This window comes from Ictalurus punctatus, chromosome 9, assembly GCF_001660625.3.
Source record: "Ictalurus punctatus breed USDA103 chromosome 9, Coco_2.0, whole genome shotgun sequence".
Classification (NCBI taxonomy): domain Eukaryota; kingdom Metazoa; phylum Chordata; class Actinopteri; order Siluriformes; family Ictaluridae; genus Ictalurus; species Ictalurus punctatus.
In genome coordinates, this window is record NC_030424.2 from 7959499 (window position 1) to 7978049 (window position 18551).

General features: G+C 42.3%; 1 protein-coding gene across 9 annotated transcripts in view; it reads left to right on the forward strand.

Moving 5' to 3' along the window:
* heatr5a (HEAT repeat containing 5a) overlaps window positions 1-17312 on the forward strand; it is a 93085-nt gene extending 75773 nt beyond the window's left edge. For 8 of the 9 annotated variants that reach the window (XM_047157542.2, XM_017476375.3, XM_017476374.3 and 5 more), the window contains 6 exons: window positions 2791-2938; window positions 7817-8089; window positions 8982-9206; window positions 14151-14302; window positions 15510-15720; window positions 16571-17312. In XM_047157542.2, coding sequence (XP_047013498.1) covers window positions 2791-2938; window positions 7817-8089; window positions 8982-9206; window positions 14151-14302; window positions 15510-15720; window positions 16571-16875 — 1314 coding nt within the window. In that variant the 3' untranslated portion in view covers window positions 16876-17312. Of the gene's footprint in view, window positions 1-2790; window positions 2939-5901; window positions 6107-7816; window positions 8090-8981; window positions 9207-14150; window positions 14303-15509; window positions 15721-16570 lie in introns of those variants that run through there. The other variant, XR_001813613.3, reaches the window with a different exon arrangement.
* The last annotated feature ends 1239 nt before the right edge of the window (window positions 17313-18551 follow it).

Genomic DNA, 18551 nt, shown 5'->3' on the forward strand with positions numbered 1-18551 from the left:
AACTGTTTTCACAATTTAACAATTTATTCAGGTATTGTAAAACAAGTCCTGTTTAACCAAGGTTTAATACTTAAAAAGAGCCAACAATTTTCTTTTTCTGAGCTCTTCCGCAGCAGTCCCATTGCATTATGGCATTTATGACTGGTGTAGTGTCCATCGGTTGCACTCTGCAAAAGCTCCCAGAAGCAGTACGCCATCCGGGTATTTCTCGCCTACTGTAGGGTAGTACGCGATTTCGGACGCAGCCATGGCTATTTAAAAAGGGGCGGGGCCACTTGATATGTCCTGCCCTGTCTTCCTGTTTCAGTGGAAATTACGTCCACACATCAAATAACGCTGTGTTTCAAGGCACATCATGGGGGACTTTAAAATATTGTCGCTGTCTTCTCCAGTGTCTTTACCCTCTCTCTTCTTAAATTACTGTAGAATACTCATCTGTAAATCTCAATAAATCTGGCTGACGCAGGCTACATTTCCGGTAAAGAATGAATGAATAATAGCTATTTTAGACATGTAAACTGAATGATTTGTTTGCACAAACACTTGTGTTTAACAACAATGTCTCTGTCTCCGTGGATTGTGGCGCAGGCAGCGGTTAGAGGCTTATATACAGTGACCTTACACAGCACGAGAGGATATGTGATTGGTACAGGACCCAGCCGCTTCAGACTGGTCCAATCAAGAAGTTGCGGGGCTTCACTGACCTAATTAAACCCCACACCTTCTTGATACTGACAGAAAAAGAATCATGTGAAGAGATTTGTGGCTATGTTGTATTTTTATGTTGGCTTGTTATTTAATTTGGCATGAGATGTACTTGGGCAGCGTAAGACAGAACCTGAAAGCGCGTGTCTCATGCCAAATGCGTGAGAATTGGCAACCCTGGTTTACTGGGCTTGTTCAAACCAACATCGAAGCTCATTCACAAACTTTAGCCTTTTAGTTATTGTTGGTATCCTTGAAAAAAGCATAAATTTATGGTATGTGTACTTGGTTACAGTAGGCAATAGAAACACAGATTGTAAGGTAGGAGTAGCTTTTTAAATTGACTCAGGCCGGACCTCTGAATTATGTTACAGTGAGGGGAACAAAGTATTTGATCCCCTGCTGATTTTGTATGTTTGCCCACTGACGAAGAAATGATCAGTCTATAATTTTAATGGTAGATTTATTTGAACAGTGAGAGACAGAATAACAACAAGAAAATCCAGAAAAACGCATGTCAAAAATGTTATAAATTGATTTGCATTTTAATGAGGGAAATAAGTAGTTGACCCTGTCTCAATCAGAAAGATTTCTGGCTCCCAGGTGTCTTTTATACAGGTAACGAGCTGAGATTTGGAGCACACTCTTAAAGGGAGTGCTCCTAATCTCAGCTTGTTACCTGTATAAAAGACAGAAGCAATCAATCAATCAGATTCCAAACTCTCCACCATGGTCAAGACCAAAGAGCTCTCCAAGGATGTCAGGGACAAGATTGTAGACCTACACAAGTCTGGAATGGGCTACAAGACCATTGCCAAGCAGCTTGGTGAGAAGGTGACAACAGTTGGTGCGATTATTCACAAATGGAAGAAACAAAAAAGAACTGTCAATCTCCCTCGGTCTGGGGCTCCATGCAAGATCTCACCTCGTGGAGTTGCAATGATCATGAGAACAGTGAGGAATCAGCCCAGAACTACACGGGAGGATCTTGTCAATGATCTCAAGGCAGCTGGGACCATAGTCACCAAGAAAACAATTGGTAACACACTACGCCGTGAAGGACTGAAATCCTGCAGCGCCCGCAAGGTCCCCCTGCTCAAGCAAGCACATATACATGTCCATCTGAAGTTTGCCAATGAACATCTGAATGATTCAGAGGACAACTGGGTGAAAGTGTTGTGGTCAGATGAGACCAAAATGGAGCTCTTTGGCATCAACTCAACTCACCGTGTTTGGAGGAGGAGGAATGCTGCCTATGACCCCAACAACACCATCCCCACCGTCAAACATGGAGGTGGAAACATTATGCTTTGAGGGTGTTTTTCTGCTAAGGGGACAGGACAACTTCACCGCATCAAAGGGACGATGGACGGGGCCATGTACCATCAAATATTGGGTGAGAACCTCCTTCCCTCAGCCATGGCATTGAAAATGGGTCGTGGATGGGTATTCCAGCATGACAATGACCCAAAACACATGGCCAAGGCAACAAAGGAGTGGCTCAAGAAGAAGCACATTAAGGTCCTGGAGTGGCCTAGCCAGTCTCCAGACCTTAACCCCATACAAAATCTGTGGAGGGAGCTGAAGGTTCGAGTTGCCAAACGTCAGCCTTGAAACCTTAATGACGGAGAAGATCTGCAAAGAGGAGTGGGACAAAATCCCTCCTGAGATGTGTGCAAACCTGGTGGCCAAGTACAAAAAACGTCTGACCTCTTTGATTGCCAACAAGGGTTTTGCCACCAAGTACTGTCATGTTTTGCAGAGGGGTCAAATACTTATTTCCCTCATTAAAATGCAAATCAATTTATAACATTTTTGACATGTGTTTTTTTGCATTTTCTTGTTGTTATTCTGTCTCTCACTGTTCAAATAAATCTACCATTAAAATTATAGAATGATCATTTCTTTGTCAGTGGGCAAACGTACAAAATCAGCAGGGGATCAAATACTTTTTTTACCTCACTGTATGTCTGCTAATTTTAGAAGTATATACAAATTTTAACTGGAATAAATCTTAATGTTTTCTAATGGACTCTGGATCATATTGTCCATGTGTGCCTGAATGTATGTGTGTTGTGTGTATAGGCACTGAGTGTGGAGCTCCTCAGTGTGCTGCACAGGATGATTGTGACCCGAGAGTCTCCAAAGATCCAGCTGGCCGTGTTGGAATTGGTGCAGCAAGTGGTGTGTGCCACTCAGGAGCATGTAAAAGAGAAACGCCACAGCGCTGAGGGTAAGCCTTTTGCATGCGCGCGCACACACACACACACACACACACACACACACACACACACACACACAGGAGCTGAGAAATATTAATGCTTTAAATTAAATTATCTGCTTTGCATCTAAGTCTTTGTATGTGTCTAAAATAATTTAATTATGCTACAACTCTAACAATGGGTCACTGTCTGTAACCCCGGTTCTCTGAAACATTGAGTGGAGAGATCTACCTATGGGAAGGGTATCCATGACCTCTGCAGAAGCATCCAATTGCAACAAGTTTGGCTGTGACAGACAGGAGTGCATGGCCAATGCCAGGTAAGGGCATGCCCCTTACCTGAGAGCATAAATTACCTGCACACGCTCCTCTTCCTCAGTGAGAAAATTCACTTGTCATGTGGCAAGCGGGGCAAGCTTAGTGGATCTCTCCACTCAATGTTTCAGAGAACTGGGGTTACGAACAGTAACCTATTGTTCTTTCATCTCATGTTCGAGATCCATCTATGGGAGAAATGGACAACTCCCCAGTGGCCCAACACACTCACAGTGAGGCCCTGTAAGCCAGGGGATGGTCACCTAAATAGGTAGTGCTTGACTCATCCCATAATGACATGCCTGGTAACACCATGCAGAAAGGTGATAGTGGTACGCAGACAGAACATGAAGGACATGCTGGTGACATGAGTAAACGAAGCCTGATAGCCCAAGCTTAAAGAATGCGAAGAGGTCTTAAGGGAGGAAGGCTACGAGGAGCCCACTTACAGACATATAGGGAACGTGTGGAGGAAGCCCTAACAGTCTGTATGCTGGTGACCACATGTGGAGGGTGTCCCATTGCATTCAAATTTGCCCTCACACAGACCAAGCCCAGAGGGCCACCCTCTCTGGACGAAGGTGATAGATTTCTCCATTCGCCTGAGACAAGAGGTCTGTGTGTAATAGGAGGGGTCACGGCTGGGCATACAAGAGAGGAATTATCTCCACCAGCCATGGTGCCTTGGGCCACCTGGGTGCCACCAGAATGAGGGTCAGGTTCTGAACTCTCACCCAGGCTATGGTGGGGGCTGTTAAGCAAAGGGGAGGGAATGCATAGAGCAGCAAATTGGGCCACGGATGGGCTATGGTGGGGGGTATTAAGCAAAGGGGAGGGAATGCATAGAGCAGCAAATTGGGCCACAGATGGGCCAGTGCATCCACGCTGAGGGGTGTGTCTCTGTCCCTTAACGAGAAGAACATAGGACAATGGGTGTTCGCATGAGGTTAAGAGATCTATGGCAGCACAGCAGAATCTCTCCCACAATAAGTCCACTACTTGCGGGTGGAGGTGCCAGTCTCCATAGAGTAGGTTTCCACTCTGCGGCCCTGTTCAAGATGCCTGGGACATGGCGCATGTATTAACAGAAGGTGCTGTCTGCTCCACATTAAAAGGCTGTGAGCTTGAGCATGAAGCTTGGGGGAGTGTATCCCTTCCTGGCGATTGATGTGTGCTACAGCCGTGGTATTGTCACAGCGTACCAGCACATGATGCCCCTGGAGGCAGTCCAGGAAATGCTTCAGAGCCTTCCATAGTGTTATGAGCTCCAAATAGTTTATGTGGGTTGAGCAGAGTCCATTTGCCTACACACCATTCACTGTTCTGTGCTCCTGGATGGCTCCCCACCCCGTTGAGGATGCATGTGTCATCACCACTTTTTGCAACATGACCGCCCAAGGGTAGTGCCATGAGTATAAAACCCCAGGTTCCTCCAGTGACGCAGGGCTGCTGAGCAAGAGTGCGTCACTGGGATTGCCCGGCCGAAGTTGCGTAAAGGGCTGAGGTGGAGTGATAAAACCCACTTCATGAATGCCCTCATTCTCAGAAGGCCAAGAGACAAAACCTGAATGGCTAATGCAATAAGGCCCTGTAGTCTGAGCCATGTGCAATATTGTACCTTCGCTTCAACCCTTGAACTGGTAGGCAATTCATTAGGAAGAGCATGTGCTCTTGCGATAGATGCATATGCATGGTTATTGAATTCAGCTCCAGACCCAAGAATATAATATTCTGTGCAGGAGTGAAATTGCTTTTGCTCACATTCACTTTGAAACCGAATGATGTGATGTTCGCGAGCACACGATGAGTGTCTTTCACTACCTTCTCTCTGGAATTGACTGTGATAAGCTAATAGTCTATATAAGTTAGGATCCTGAGACCCGTCATTCTCAGCGGGGCTAAACCTGCCTTTGCACACAAAAAAAACCCTCTCGGACTCCATGAGAGACCAAAAGGAAGAACTGTGAATTCGTAATATATATGCCTTGGTAGGCAAAACAAAGGAATTTCCTGTGCAGGGGATAAATGCTTATGTGGAAAAGCACTTCAGATCGACTGATGTGAACCAGTCGTTCTAATGAATTCAACGAGAAAGAGTGCTGTGTCAGCATTCTGAAAGCATATTTCCTCATATGTTTGTTCAATACTCTGAGATCCAAAATAGGACGAAATGAGGCATCCTTTTTTGGAACCAGGAAATAATGGGGGTAATATGCCTGGGGGTACCAGCGGGGCAAGGGGGTTTCTTGGCAGCGTGGATGTTCTTCCCCAAGGCTTGGAAGAAGGGGGATTACCCTGCTGGCTTGTTACGAGGCTTTGGTCTGCCGGCATTCTTGAAATGGCTTCCCTCGGGGGGATTAAGTGGCCATACAGGGGAGGCCTGGCATGGCATGAATTTCCTCTGAAGGCACAGCTTGAGAGCCTTGCCCTCCTTCTTTTTGTCATCGTAGCATTGTGGCATTAAAGTGACAAAAATGGCCCAGCCGGGCTCTACCATCACTACTGCAATAGGCCCCTTCTCACTGAAAGGGAGACCTGATAGGTTAAGCCAGAGTGTATGCTCCCCTACTACTGAGAGGGCCATGGAAAACCTTCTCGCCTGGATGGCTTGGTGTGCATTACAGAGGACGGTGTCATTAATGGTGTCTATCTCATTCCAGAGCGAGGGTGAGGGACACCCTTTCTCCAGTTGCTGCCCCATGTCAACCAGGAGCTCAGCCTGGTAAGCTGATAGAAGCAAAGAGACGTTGAGGGCCTTGACAGCCAAGGCCGAGGCCTTATAAGAAGCTTGGTCGATAGACGGTCCATTTTGCTGGGGAGAGTTGGCTTGCGGGGAGCAAGTAGGCCGCCTTGGGAGAGGTTAAGGTAAGGTGTCTGGCGATTAAGGGGGTCACCCATGCAGTGGCACTTTGTAGAGCAATTTGATATTGAGTTGAACATCCACTCGCTCACAAAACTCGAATAGGACGGACTAAGGTAAGGCCATGGGAATATTAGCCTGGGGCAGTAAAGAAGACGGCATGGCCTTGTCATACTCCGAACTCTCTAGAAGGTCTAGAGGTAACCAAAGCTGGGCAGCTCATTAATAAAGGAGAGTTCACCTGGTAAGATGCCCTCAAGGAGAGACGGGTCGCTTTGTTTGGCCCAATTAGAGAGACCGCACCCCGAGAGGTCAATGGGAGCACACCATCAACGCTATTTCCCCAATCAGAGTCAGACAGTCCAAAATCAACCCTCTGGATCATGGCCAATTTGAGCCTTTGGTGCCAGAGCTTTTTGGGAAGCGCTAGGCAGTGGCTACAGTTCTCAGGTAAATCAATGGCTTCTTCTGCGTGCTTGAGGCCCTTGCACACCACGCAGAAGGGATGAGAATCCCTAGCTGCGATGAGAGCACCGCATGCAGCCGGGCAGGCACACGACTGTTTATCTCTGGCGGAAGCCGGAACCAGTTTAGTATGCACCATGGCAGCGAAGCACAGAGCTCAGTCGAGTCTTTAAGGCGAGCAGCAGTTTCTTAAGAAGAAGCAGGCAACGTAATGAGCAGTGCGAGTGTGGGTGGCTTGCAGCGAGTGACACGGCTAACCTGGCTAGCAAACAGACATGTCTGACAGAGGCTGAACTGAGGGATATGTCCTCCTGCAGACAAAAAGTGCAAGTCAGCGAACCAGCGAGCTGTGCGTACAAAATAAGCTAGAGGTCACGAGAAGCGAATATCAACTGAGGAAGAGGAGCATGTGCAGGTCATTTATGCACTCAGATAAGCGGCATGCCCTTACCTGGCATTGGACACGCACTCCTGTCTGTCACAGCCAGACAGTTGGATGCGTCTGCAGAAGACAGGTATGGTATTCAGTCACCATATTATTTGAAACATGCTACAAGAGTTTTAAAACAGAGCATGTTACATTTCAGGGAATCAAGGAAATAAATGTTTTCAAAATATAAATTCATAATTTAATAGTGTGTTTTCTTTTGACTGAATAAATAGACGGATGGCAACTGGGTCGACTCTTCATTTGAACATTTGATCACTATACTCACACTACCAGTATATTAATTTATATTTATATATAACGTATTAACTCTTAGCAAATGCATAGTAGATATTGGGATGTTCTACTTCAAATTGCTGAGATGCCAACTTCAGACCACGATTTGCCTGGCAGAAAACCCAATTCATGGGATATGAATGATGCATTTGCTTTCTCCCCAGCCTGGTCACATGCCCATTTGTGGGAGGGTGTAAGCTAATACGTGCTAATACCTTCAAGACATGTAAAGCTAGCCAACTGCATCTTTTCAAACTGCTGCTTATGCTGACCACAGGCCAGCATCAGCATCAACTCTCTCAGTCTGCCCTCTTCCGTATGCAAGTTTTGCCTTGTCCACTGACATATGCTAGGATTTTTGTAGTAAAACTCTATTTTCTTACTCTGCCTGCTAGGACTTTCTTGTTGGTCATTTTCAAGTCTTTACTATCTAGTTCTGATGATCACATGCTGTTGCATCTTAAAAGAAACTGAATAAAAATAGGTTTGCTGTTAATGTGACTCACTTTACACCATTTGTGCTCAGTGGATGATGGTGCAGCTGAGAAGGAAACCGTGCCGGAGTTTGGTGAGGGACGGGACACTGGCGGCCTGGTTCCGGGAAAGTCTTTGGTGTTTGGAGCACTGCAGCTGTGTCTTTGCACACTACTCCGGAAACTTCCACAGCTCAGTCCTAGACTAGCAGGCAGTCCCAGTGGACAGGGAGGTATAGTCTCCTCCCTAAGTGACGGCGACTGCACTCTGATCACCTCAGCTTTAGAGATCCTCTCCGAATTGCCCTCCATCTGCTCTCCTGAGGGTAAGTTAGAAGGATAAAATGTGGCTAATGCTTTAAAGCAATATTAATTTGTTTTTTTGGGGGGTTTTTTTGGGGGTTTTTTTTTTTTTTTTTTTTTTTTTTAGAGATGCAGTATTGGCCTCTTTATACAGATCATTTGCAGAGTAAATGATTGGTTGAAAATATATTTATTTTAGATATTATTTTGGGAAGATATATTGTAGGTATATTGTATCTAATGGTTTAGTTGAGTTTAAAATTGAGTTCATTAAGCAGAGTGCAACCAATGTTTTCTATTAACAAGCAGAGCACAGTGAAAATTTCTTAGAGGTGGGACTCTTCAGACCCCCTACAATTCAGTGCAATTTTGATTCAGTATACTATTGTGCAGTTATAAAATGATCTCAATGCATCTCAGTTCTGTACATGAGGAATTGTTGATATAACACAGCTCGTGTACAGCAGGCATTTTGTCTTTCTAACTCCAAAATCCAAAATGTACCCAGACTTTATAAGTGGAGTTCTGAGTTTGTCTTCATATCTGCTAGTTAGTTTAGCTAATAACGTTTAGCTAATGTATGCATAGTGCACACACTAACCTACACCTTTACGTTTCACCAACCAGTTATCATACTTGTTGAAAAAAATATATTTTAGTCAAAAAAAAATGTTTCTATATTTTTACAAAATGTTTATATTTTTATTATGTTTTGATTATAACTTATTTCATATTATGTTTAAACTGATATGTGGCTTTTCAATGAAAATATAAGTATATTTAAGATAAGAATATAATTATGGAAATCGGTATAGAATCATTTAAAGAGAGAACCATGGTACATCTAAGAATATTTTTTTTCAACATACTGTACTTCTGAACATGTATTACTCGGGTCTGTTTTTTGTACTCCAGGCAGTGTCTCAGTGTTGCCTACAGTGCTCTATCTGTTACTTGGGGTGCTGCGGGAGTTGGCAAGTGAATATGGAGGAGTGGGCACAGAGACACTGGTGCCTGGGACACTTCAAGCACTACGCACGGTCCTCTCATCTCCCATGAGCAGAGTGGAGAAAAGCCGCCGTGCCTGGGTCCAGGCATTACGCTCTGCTCTCACGACACTGCTTATGTGCTGGAACACGGGTAAAGCTACTCTCATATTAGATGGGTCATTCCAACTCAAGTGATCCAATAATTGTAAAGTTGGCTGCTTGACCATTGTTTTATTTTTCTAATTTATTATCGGCATTGCAAAACCACCATTAAAAATATATATATTTTACTTAGTTTAACTATGGCAGCCATCTTTGTGTCATGGCACACAACAAATTTTGGTTATACAGCTGTGTACAGAAACCTCAATATTTCAGCTCAAGATGGTCCTAGATCCTGGGAACAAAAACTGATTTCTAGAGCACATTAAAAGGTATATGCACATGTACAGTAAAAACATTTTGCACAGTCTTGTTCATTAAATTTAAAACTTAAGTCCAAATGAAATGCCCAAGATTACTCACAGTTCCACTTTTACGGTCAATTTATTATGGGAAGGGTTTGAGTCTCAGTCATAATTTATTAGGGGGTAGCTAGGTAAGTATAGTGTGCATGCAGAACATTTCAGGTATTAGACTTCTCATTTTTAATGGGGGCGAGAGTGCAATTTTTTTTATTCCCCTCGCTTTCGGGTTGAATATCTCTGGTGGGGGACCAGATATGAACCTGAAATTTATAGTCCTCTATAGTTAACATTCTACTGTAAAAATTCTGAGTTTAAAGTTCCACTGGTTACAGAACTAGGGCTAGTAGATATCTGGGGAAAAGACCACTTTATTCATGCATTTTGAGTAATGAACAGATGTAATATAAGCATAACAAATGATAAAAACATTATTCAAATCTGCAGAGTTTAGATCCAACCTGCAAACGTACCTGCCTGCAATTTTCTAGTAATCCTGAAGACCTTGGTTAGCTTGTTCAGGTGTGTTTGATTGGAGCTAAACTCTGCAGGACAGTGGACCTTGAGGGCCAGATTTGAACAACACTGATCTATCATGTGGTACAGGTGTACAGTTGGTATGCATGAATAGATTTTAGACAAATATGGAATTGCAGTGTTCAGGTGTCATAAACAGAGCTGTGGTGCTGTTTCTCTGATAAAAGTTGTAAGTAACATCTGAGCTGTAGTCACTTACTGCTTTTATAACACGAGTGACATTACAAATTTGTAATTTTCTTTGTTTTATAATTTACTGTGTTCTTTGTAACATGGCACCATGAGAGTTGACTTGGCTTAGTTAATCTTATTTAAATACATCGTTGTCTCTTCTTGGTTGAGAATGATGTGCAACCGAATATATTCATCCAGTAGCAGTGCTAGGAAATTGCCACTGATGAAGGGAAATCAACACACATGAGATTCAGTCTTTAACTTTACTTTAACTACAAGGTCAGTGTGGTGGTCATATAGTGGTACTTTTGTGGGATAGCACCAGATGGGCTAGGGCTGATTTGTATTTCTGCAAGCGCTCCTCTGCAAGCACGTCAGGACCTCATGCGCAAACACTCACACAGCGTAAAGTCTTCATACTAGCGTGTAATGTGAGCCTGTCCTCTAGGGGGCAGTGTCGCATAAACCACACCAGGTTTGACCAAATTATAAAACGAAGAAATGCGAAGAAGCGTTCTGAAGAAGAGCTCTGAGTTTCCATATCTTGGGCATAAGTTTTATTTTATTGTGGTGAGGGGAAAAAACATTGAGTGATCATTCAGAGTACAAACTAAGTGAATTTTCACCCAAGCATTTTTGAAACATGCTCAGTCATCATCAGATTTTAAATCCACAATTCTGTCAATCAGGGAAAGACAGATTTTTCGTTTTAATTTGAGAAAGTTTCTGTTGATTACATAATTTTCATTTGCAGGCGGTTGGGGAAAAACTGGATGAGGGAAAATTTTATTGTTTACACTTTTATTGTTTACACTTCAGATGTACACTGTATGAGCAAAAGTATGTGGAGACCAGCCCATGATACAGGTCATGATTACAGAGTGTTAGCGTGTCGGGGCTTCTAGTCTCCCCCTCTGCGGCATCAGGGTAGGAGGAGTCCTGTAGACAGGCAGGAAGGCACGTTGTGTATCTGAGTCCGTGCATGGGGACATGCCTGCAAGTTGGACCACATCGGCCAGCGAATCAAGTTGGTGGAACTGGACCAATTCCAATGCTCTGGCAGGCAGCTGATGTATGAATGGTTCCAGTGCCACCCTCTCAATGATCTTTCAATTGGGTCCAGTCGCAGGCAGTGCTTGCAGGAATCCAGAAGTTGTTAGGAGTAGGTAAACAACTGATCCCCCTCCTCTGGATTGGACGGGAAGTGGCAAAAATATTCATCTGGCAATAGTCGGACTTGCTCAAGCATAGAGGAAGAGGACGAGGACAGAAGGCTCTGGATGGCAGATTGGTCTGCAGCTTGCCCATCCACCACTTTAATCAGGATGTCTTGCTGCTGCTGCAAATTCACGAGCACCTAAGACTTAGTTCACACTACACGACTTTCAACGTTGGCAGATTGCTGTGCTGTTCACACTGTACACGACTTGCTTGCATCAGGAGTCATGAAGTCGTTGTGGTGTTCACACTATGTGATTGCTCGGCGACAGGGTGTCACACACGACACCATCTGACAACGACTCTGTCACCGGTGACTATATCTGGTGTCCAAACTACATTTTGTCATGAATACACAAGCGAGAAGTGACACGGATATATGACTTGAAAACCACGTGAGAAACAGGAGTTGTTTGTTTGCAGATGGACGTAGGACAGAAACAAGTGGTGCGAGTTGTTTGCACGATGATTTGTGCTGAAAGTGGGTGAAAGAATGGATTAGCACATGCATCGGGGCAGGGATTGTGTGTGCTACAGAGAGAGTTGGAAGTGGGCAAAAATTTTTGTAAAGCTTCTCCCCTTTATGCTTCTGCCATAGGTTTCCTGGGTTTCCCTTGCTCACTGTGACCTCACCCCATGCCTTGCTATCTCATTGGCTGTAGTTCGTTGCCGCAATCACTGCCAGTGACAGCACGGGATGTGGAGTCGCCCGACAGCTCCAGATATTTAGCATGCCAAATATGTTTGCCGTTGCTGATGCCTCAGAGATTGGTCGGTGAGCCTCAGCGATGCATCGTTGAGTAGTTCACACATAACGATCGACTGCCATTTGGCGAGCGCTGATTGCTCACCGAGTTGCCTCTGATCAAAGGGCTTTTGTCAGCGAGCTCAGCGACTTGCAAATCGGGCTTAAAGTCATGTAGTGTGAACTAGGCTTAATGCTGTTGGGCCTGCATCTGCACTAGCGACTTGAGAACCTGGACCAGAGGACTGGAATCCATGTCCGCATGACACCTGAGTTCCTCAAGAACTCCGCGGACTTGGGTTGAGATGACGAGCGTTTATTATTATCCATTCCTCTGCACAGTTTCAAAAAAGCTAAACAAAATGCAATGTAAACTAGGCAGCTTTCCAGCCGCTTGGTTCAGTTCAGCTCACACACACGCATGCTTTGGATGCACTCACTGAGAGAGAGAGCAAGAAAGAAAACAGAATGTTAAATAACCATTCACAAATAAGAATCAGGTGTGCCATGCTAGTTTGCTCATTCCCCCACACTGGAAAACAACAGCAGTTGATGACAGAAACAATGTGAGAGCTGTGAAAGTAAAACCAAAAACAACAGTCAGCGACATCTCCAACAACCTCCAGTGTTCCAATCAACTGTTTGAGCGCAAACATACCACAAGATGCAAATCACTCATTACGAGGAAGAGTCAGAAAGTCAGATTGGAATTTGCAATCAAATGCAGAGATGAGCCACAAAAGTTCTGGAACCAAGATTAACCTCAACCGAAGTGATGGATGAGCCAAAGTGTGGAAAAAGAAAGGATCTGCTCATGATACAAAACGTATGGGGTCATTGATCAAGCATGGTGGACATAGTGTCATAGCGTAGGCTTGCATGGCTACTTCTGGAACGGGTTCAATAGATGTAACCCATGGTAGTAGCAGCAGAATGAATTATGGTCTACAGAAGCATTTTGTCTGTATTTGTTTACAGACAAATACATCTAATCTAATTAGGAAGAACTTCATCATGCAGCAAGACAATGAGCCAAAACACACTGCCAACACAGCAAAGGACTTCATGAGGGGGAAAAAAGTGGAAGGTTTTAGACTGGTCAAGTCAATTACCAGACCTTAATACAACTAAAGCTGAGACTGAAGGGAGAACACCCTACCCTGACCCCCACCCCATAGAAAAACTGAAAGAAGCTACAGTTCAAGCCTGGAAGAGCATTGCAAAAGAAGAATGCAACAGTTTGTTGATGTCACTGGGTTGATACTCTTACTTCAGTCAAGGGATGTGCATCCAAATATTAAATGTTATTTACTTTCTTCGCCACAGCGAATCATCTGTTTCCATTATGGAAATGAGGTGTTTATGATCTGCGTATTTGAATTGAGGTTTTACACCAGATGCATTCTTGATGGCCTTCCTCTCCATTTTATCCGAGCTTTGGACCGGCACTGAGAGTGCATTAGCTTGTGACTGGGCTGGTGCCCAGTGTGTGGCTCAAGCCCACGATAACGAGATTAAGAGTCTCATGCAATACCGACTGCGTTAGCTGGGCACTAAGTGTTATTTACTTTAATTTACTTAATTAAAGACGGTCTGTTCCAATACATTTGCTCACCTAAAAATTGGGTGGTTTACCACCAAAGGTGCCATGTTCTAAGTTGTTTAACCCATCTAGATGTAGATATAAGGAAATGAAATCTGAAATTCTGATCTGTCAGCTCATATTCATCTTTTGATCTCAAACCCAAATTTTTTTCAGTGTATAGCAAAAACAATGGAATTGGCCTTGCTCTTCCCCTCTTACAGAGGGGACTGTATGTCAAGCATCTACCATAGAAATCCCTGTGACTTATCTGTTACAAGCTGATTCACCTTTTTATTTTATTTTATTTATTTATTTATTTATTTATTTTTAAAGAATGTTTGAATCATTAGATCTGTTGTTCCTCTTTTGTAGACACAACAGAATCTGGTGTGGATGAGGTCACTTTGCTGACAGCACTCACCATCTTCCTGCTTTGTGCCAGTGTTGAGGTTACCAATGTAGAGCCGCTAAAGACATGCTGCCTCAGAAAGTTCCAGGCCAGCCTGGAGTCCAAGGACCCCATGGTAAGCAGGGATAAATAGAGCATGCAGCATTTTACCTAACGAAGAGAAACTGCAGTATAAGCTTCTAAAACAGTCAAGGAGCAATTTAAAAAAAAAATTGTTTCTATGTATTTCATCAGGATTCTTTGCACGTAATATATTTTTTCTTTGCACATAGTATGCCATCTGATTGTGATGCAGAAATGCACTTATGAACAATCTCTGTGTATGTCTAGTAGTAGTACATCAAGGCAGTTGACCTTTTGATAATCATTTGAGATGCTTTTTTAGTTTCTTACCATAAAAAATCACTTAGATGAGTAAAAACAGGCATAATCACCAATTATGCAGTGTAACCAATGTGTTAAAAGCATCATGTTTCATTTTATACTAAAGTTAGTTCTGGTCCACTAATGATAAATGTTCTGCACTTATATAGTGCCTTTTAACCTTAGTGGTTCTACAAAACGCTTTACATTGCTTCTCATTCGCCCATACACACACACTCAAACACTCATACAAGGCTCTAGCTTGCCATCAGGAGCAACTTTGGGTTCAGTGTCTTGCCCAAGGACACTTTTTCGTCATCTTCATCTTCTTCAGGTATCGACGTGTGCTTAGCCAGGCAAAATTGTGCTTGAGAGCCACCAAGTCATGGTTTTTTATATAACTTCAGCAGCTGCGGGCACGTGAACAAAAGCGTAAATCTCATTGGTCGGCTAGTTTTTAACACAGTGTGTCCAAAAAAAGAAAGAACCCCGAGACGTTAAATAAATTTGATGCCACGTGTGTGTGTGAACACTCCCGTTGACAGCCATTGATTTAGACACGGGGGATTGAACGGACCATTTAACGTGCTGAAAAAACATTCCAGTGTGAACAGGCCTTTAGGCATGTGGAGGCATGTGGGCCAGGGATCGAACCACAAAGCCGCTCTACCACCTGAGCCAATTTATGTTCACGCTATAAAATTCTAATTATGGCAATAGTTCATTGTTAGTACATTTAAACCGTTACTTCTATGGCCTATCAGTCAGTTGTTCTATCCAGTTGTGGCTTCTTTGGGAACTATTTTTGTTTACATCTGTTTACTTTATATGATAATTTTATGTAGTGTGCTAATACTTCTGGTAGGCACTGTATATAATACTATTTTATTAGTAATACTTTTGGATATTGATAGCCTTTCCTTTACTTTTTAGACCTATTTATGTGTTATCCTCTCTAGGTGCTGAGCCGGTGTTACCAGTTACTGGCGTCAGTGTTTCAGGGCCCAGCAGTGGTGGCAGAGTCATTTATCAGGGGACTAGGCACTCAGCTGGTGGCTCGGCTGCAGCAGGTGGAGAAAAACCGGCCTCAGACTGCCATTGAGCTGCAGGCAGTGCAAGATGGTGTCAGAGCCATGGAGTCAATAGTGCTCGCTGCTCAGGAAACTCACCGTCAGTATTTCATGTTGAGTTTAGTTTAGCTAGCATGATCAATTTACCATGTATGCTCCCCAGCCACTTTAATGTGACCTCAGGGACTTGGACTTTGTGGCATGGTTTTAGGTACCAGACATGTTGGCTTGAGTGTTTCAGAAAATTAGTGTGCTTTTCCAGGCATGCAGTATTGCAGAGGCAAATATTACTGTAATGATTATCAATCAGTACACTGTGGTGACCTAGTGTGTATATCGTACATGCCTAGTATGTATTTTCTTATGACAATATACAGTATGTTGTCCTAATGTTAGTCAACAGACTCGCATGGCTGAACTGAAATTTAACGTTAACTTATCAAGGTTATACTAGGTTCATCAAAGATATAATAGTGTTAGATATATAACATTAGTTAACATACATAAGTGAAAAGTAGCATACTTTCACATAGAGTTATGGACTAAATATCTGTGACCATTTTAATTGAGAAATACTAACATGGCTGTAATTTCAAAGCTCAGTTTTGTACATCTTTTGATTGGCATAGTAGTGAAAACCTGCTCCTGGTGCTTCTAATCCAACAGACCAAAACAAAGGTCCAAAGCATGCAAAGGCACTGTCCTGCCTAGGCCCAACTTTTTTGTTGTATGCTCCATTAAAACAAAAACTTTCCCATCAATTAAGGGCAAACACTATGACCTGTACAGTTTGGAAACTTTCCTTACAATTGTTAATAATTTTAAACATATTTTGAAGTTGGGTCCTGCAGAGGGTGCTTTGAATATGTAAGAGGTGAAACAAGTTCACATTTAAAAATGTATTTTATGTCATAATTCGACTGAAATATTTGTGCTGTGTCATGGTGTAGGTGACCAGTTGGTGGCTGTGCTGTTGCCCATCCTAGTCTCCTTCCTGCTGGATGAAAACACTCTGGCCACAGCTCCTGAAGCCTCATGTTCTCTGCATGAGTCCGCTCTGCAAGACCTGATGCGCCTCGGCCCTCAGCATCCAGCTGTTTTTAAAGCCTTCATGGCCTCGGCACCACACATGAAGGCCCGACTTGAGGCAGCCATCAAGGGCAACCAAGAGATTGTAAGCGCCAAGGCCAGGCCGACTCGGGTGCCCAGCAAGAGCCAGGTGCCCAGCATCAAACTGAAGACCAACTTTCTGTGAATCCACGGCAATATTGTGAATTTTAATTATTACTTTAGGGCAGGATTAGAGTTATTTTAACTGATTCATGGTTTTAAGGTACTAGTTGATTGTTGCATTGTTCAAATGTGAGCATGTAATAAGGCATTAACCTCTATGAGGATTTTGATTTAAAATGAAATTTTTCAAGCTAAGTGCACCAATCCTATGCAAGTAGAAAGAAAACTAGATTATGGTACATAATGCAGACATTGCTGTAAGATATAGGACCTGGTTTATTTCCCTTAAATTGCATTTAAAATCTGAAACATTAAAATTGGAATATTTGAATACCTCCATACATCCAAAATGTAGTAAAGTAATGTTTGTGTTCTTGTATTAACATTGTGTATTAACGACATATTAACTCTATGTACATTTGTCTGTAATGTTGAAATAAAACATTTTAAGTCTCTAGAGACTGAAGTACAGTACATTAACAATTAGCCCTCATTGCAAATATGTGGTTTTGCTTTTCTGCAGTATAATTTTAAATAAGGTACTGCACTAATGCTGTTGGTGCAACTGTTGTTTAAATATTAAAACTGTTCAGTATTTTAAGAATGCATGGAAAGCTGATCACTTTTCATACTTTTTAAAGGTATTTTGCACTGCTGATTGACAGCTGTTGTAATCTTGTAAAGGAATGTAATCTAAATTAAAGGTTATATTAAACTAAAAGTGAAAGTTTGGGCTATTCAAGTGACTTTCAGAAACTATTCAATCAGCCATTAACTAGAAGAAATTTGAGGTTTACTGAACAAACCTGTTAATGGAAGAACTGCTTATTTGTGAATATCTGTTTGTTTCTCTTAGTTCTTTTGCTTTATTTAAGATGATATCAATTAATTTTGTAATTTGTAATCATACCAGATAGCATTTTATATGGTGTCAAATAAATAGATTTAAAAATAATAATAGTAATAATTAACCAAGGTAATGTCAAGGATAAAATGTTTAGTTCTGTATGACAGAATGCCTTTAGTCTTGCTAACTTGAACAAGATGTCCTAATAATATCTTATCCTGAATGTTTTGTACTTCAAAGTCCATGTATTATGTAATGTACACAACATTACACTGCAATAGTGCAACAAGTTTAGGGTGCCATTCATGTTACAAGGTTGAAATGACAATGACTTTTTCCTTTAAATTTGATGACAACACAGAACAGGAGTAGCATCAGGATAATTGTCCAATCTTCCTTCTAATTAAAACCAGTGTGCTTCTAACTATATTTTCAGTAGCTACATTGATCTGTTAACAATTGAATATGAAGACACTGACTATAACCCGTGCTCTTATGTACAGAATTAATAATCACAACAAACAGATGACTCTTTTTGTGTCTCTAGTAACCATTAAACATTGTCAGTATTAAATTGCTGTTAAAAGAATGTTGCTTTGAAGACCCTAAATTAATTATTTGGAAAGAGACATGGTTGTAGTGACATTTTTAGTTTGATGAAGTTAGATTCTTTTCATTAGCATATTTTATGAGTAACTGAGTGTATGAGTTTATTGCCCTATTTTGCCTCCAGTGGAATAACAGACTAGCTCTTTTTAATCAATTCAGTTACAGGCCCCAAAACGATTATAATCAGAATGAGCTTTATTGCCAAGTGTGTTCACACAAGGAATTTGACTTGGAAAGTGAAG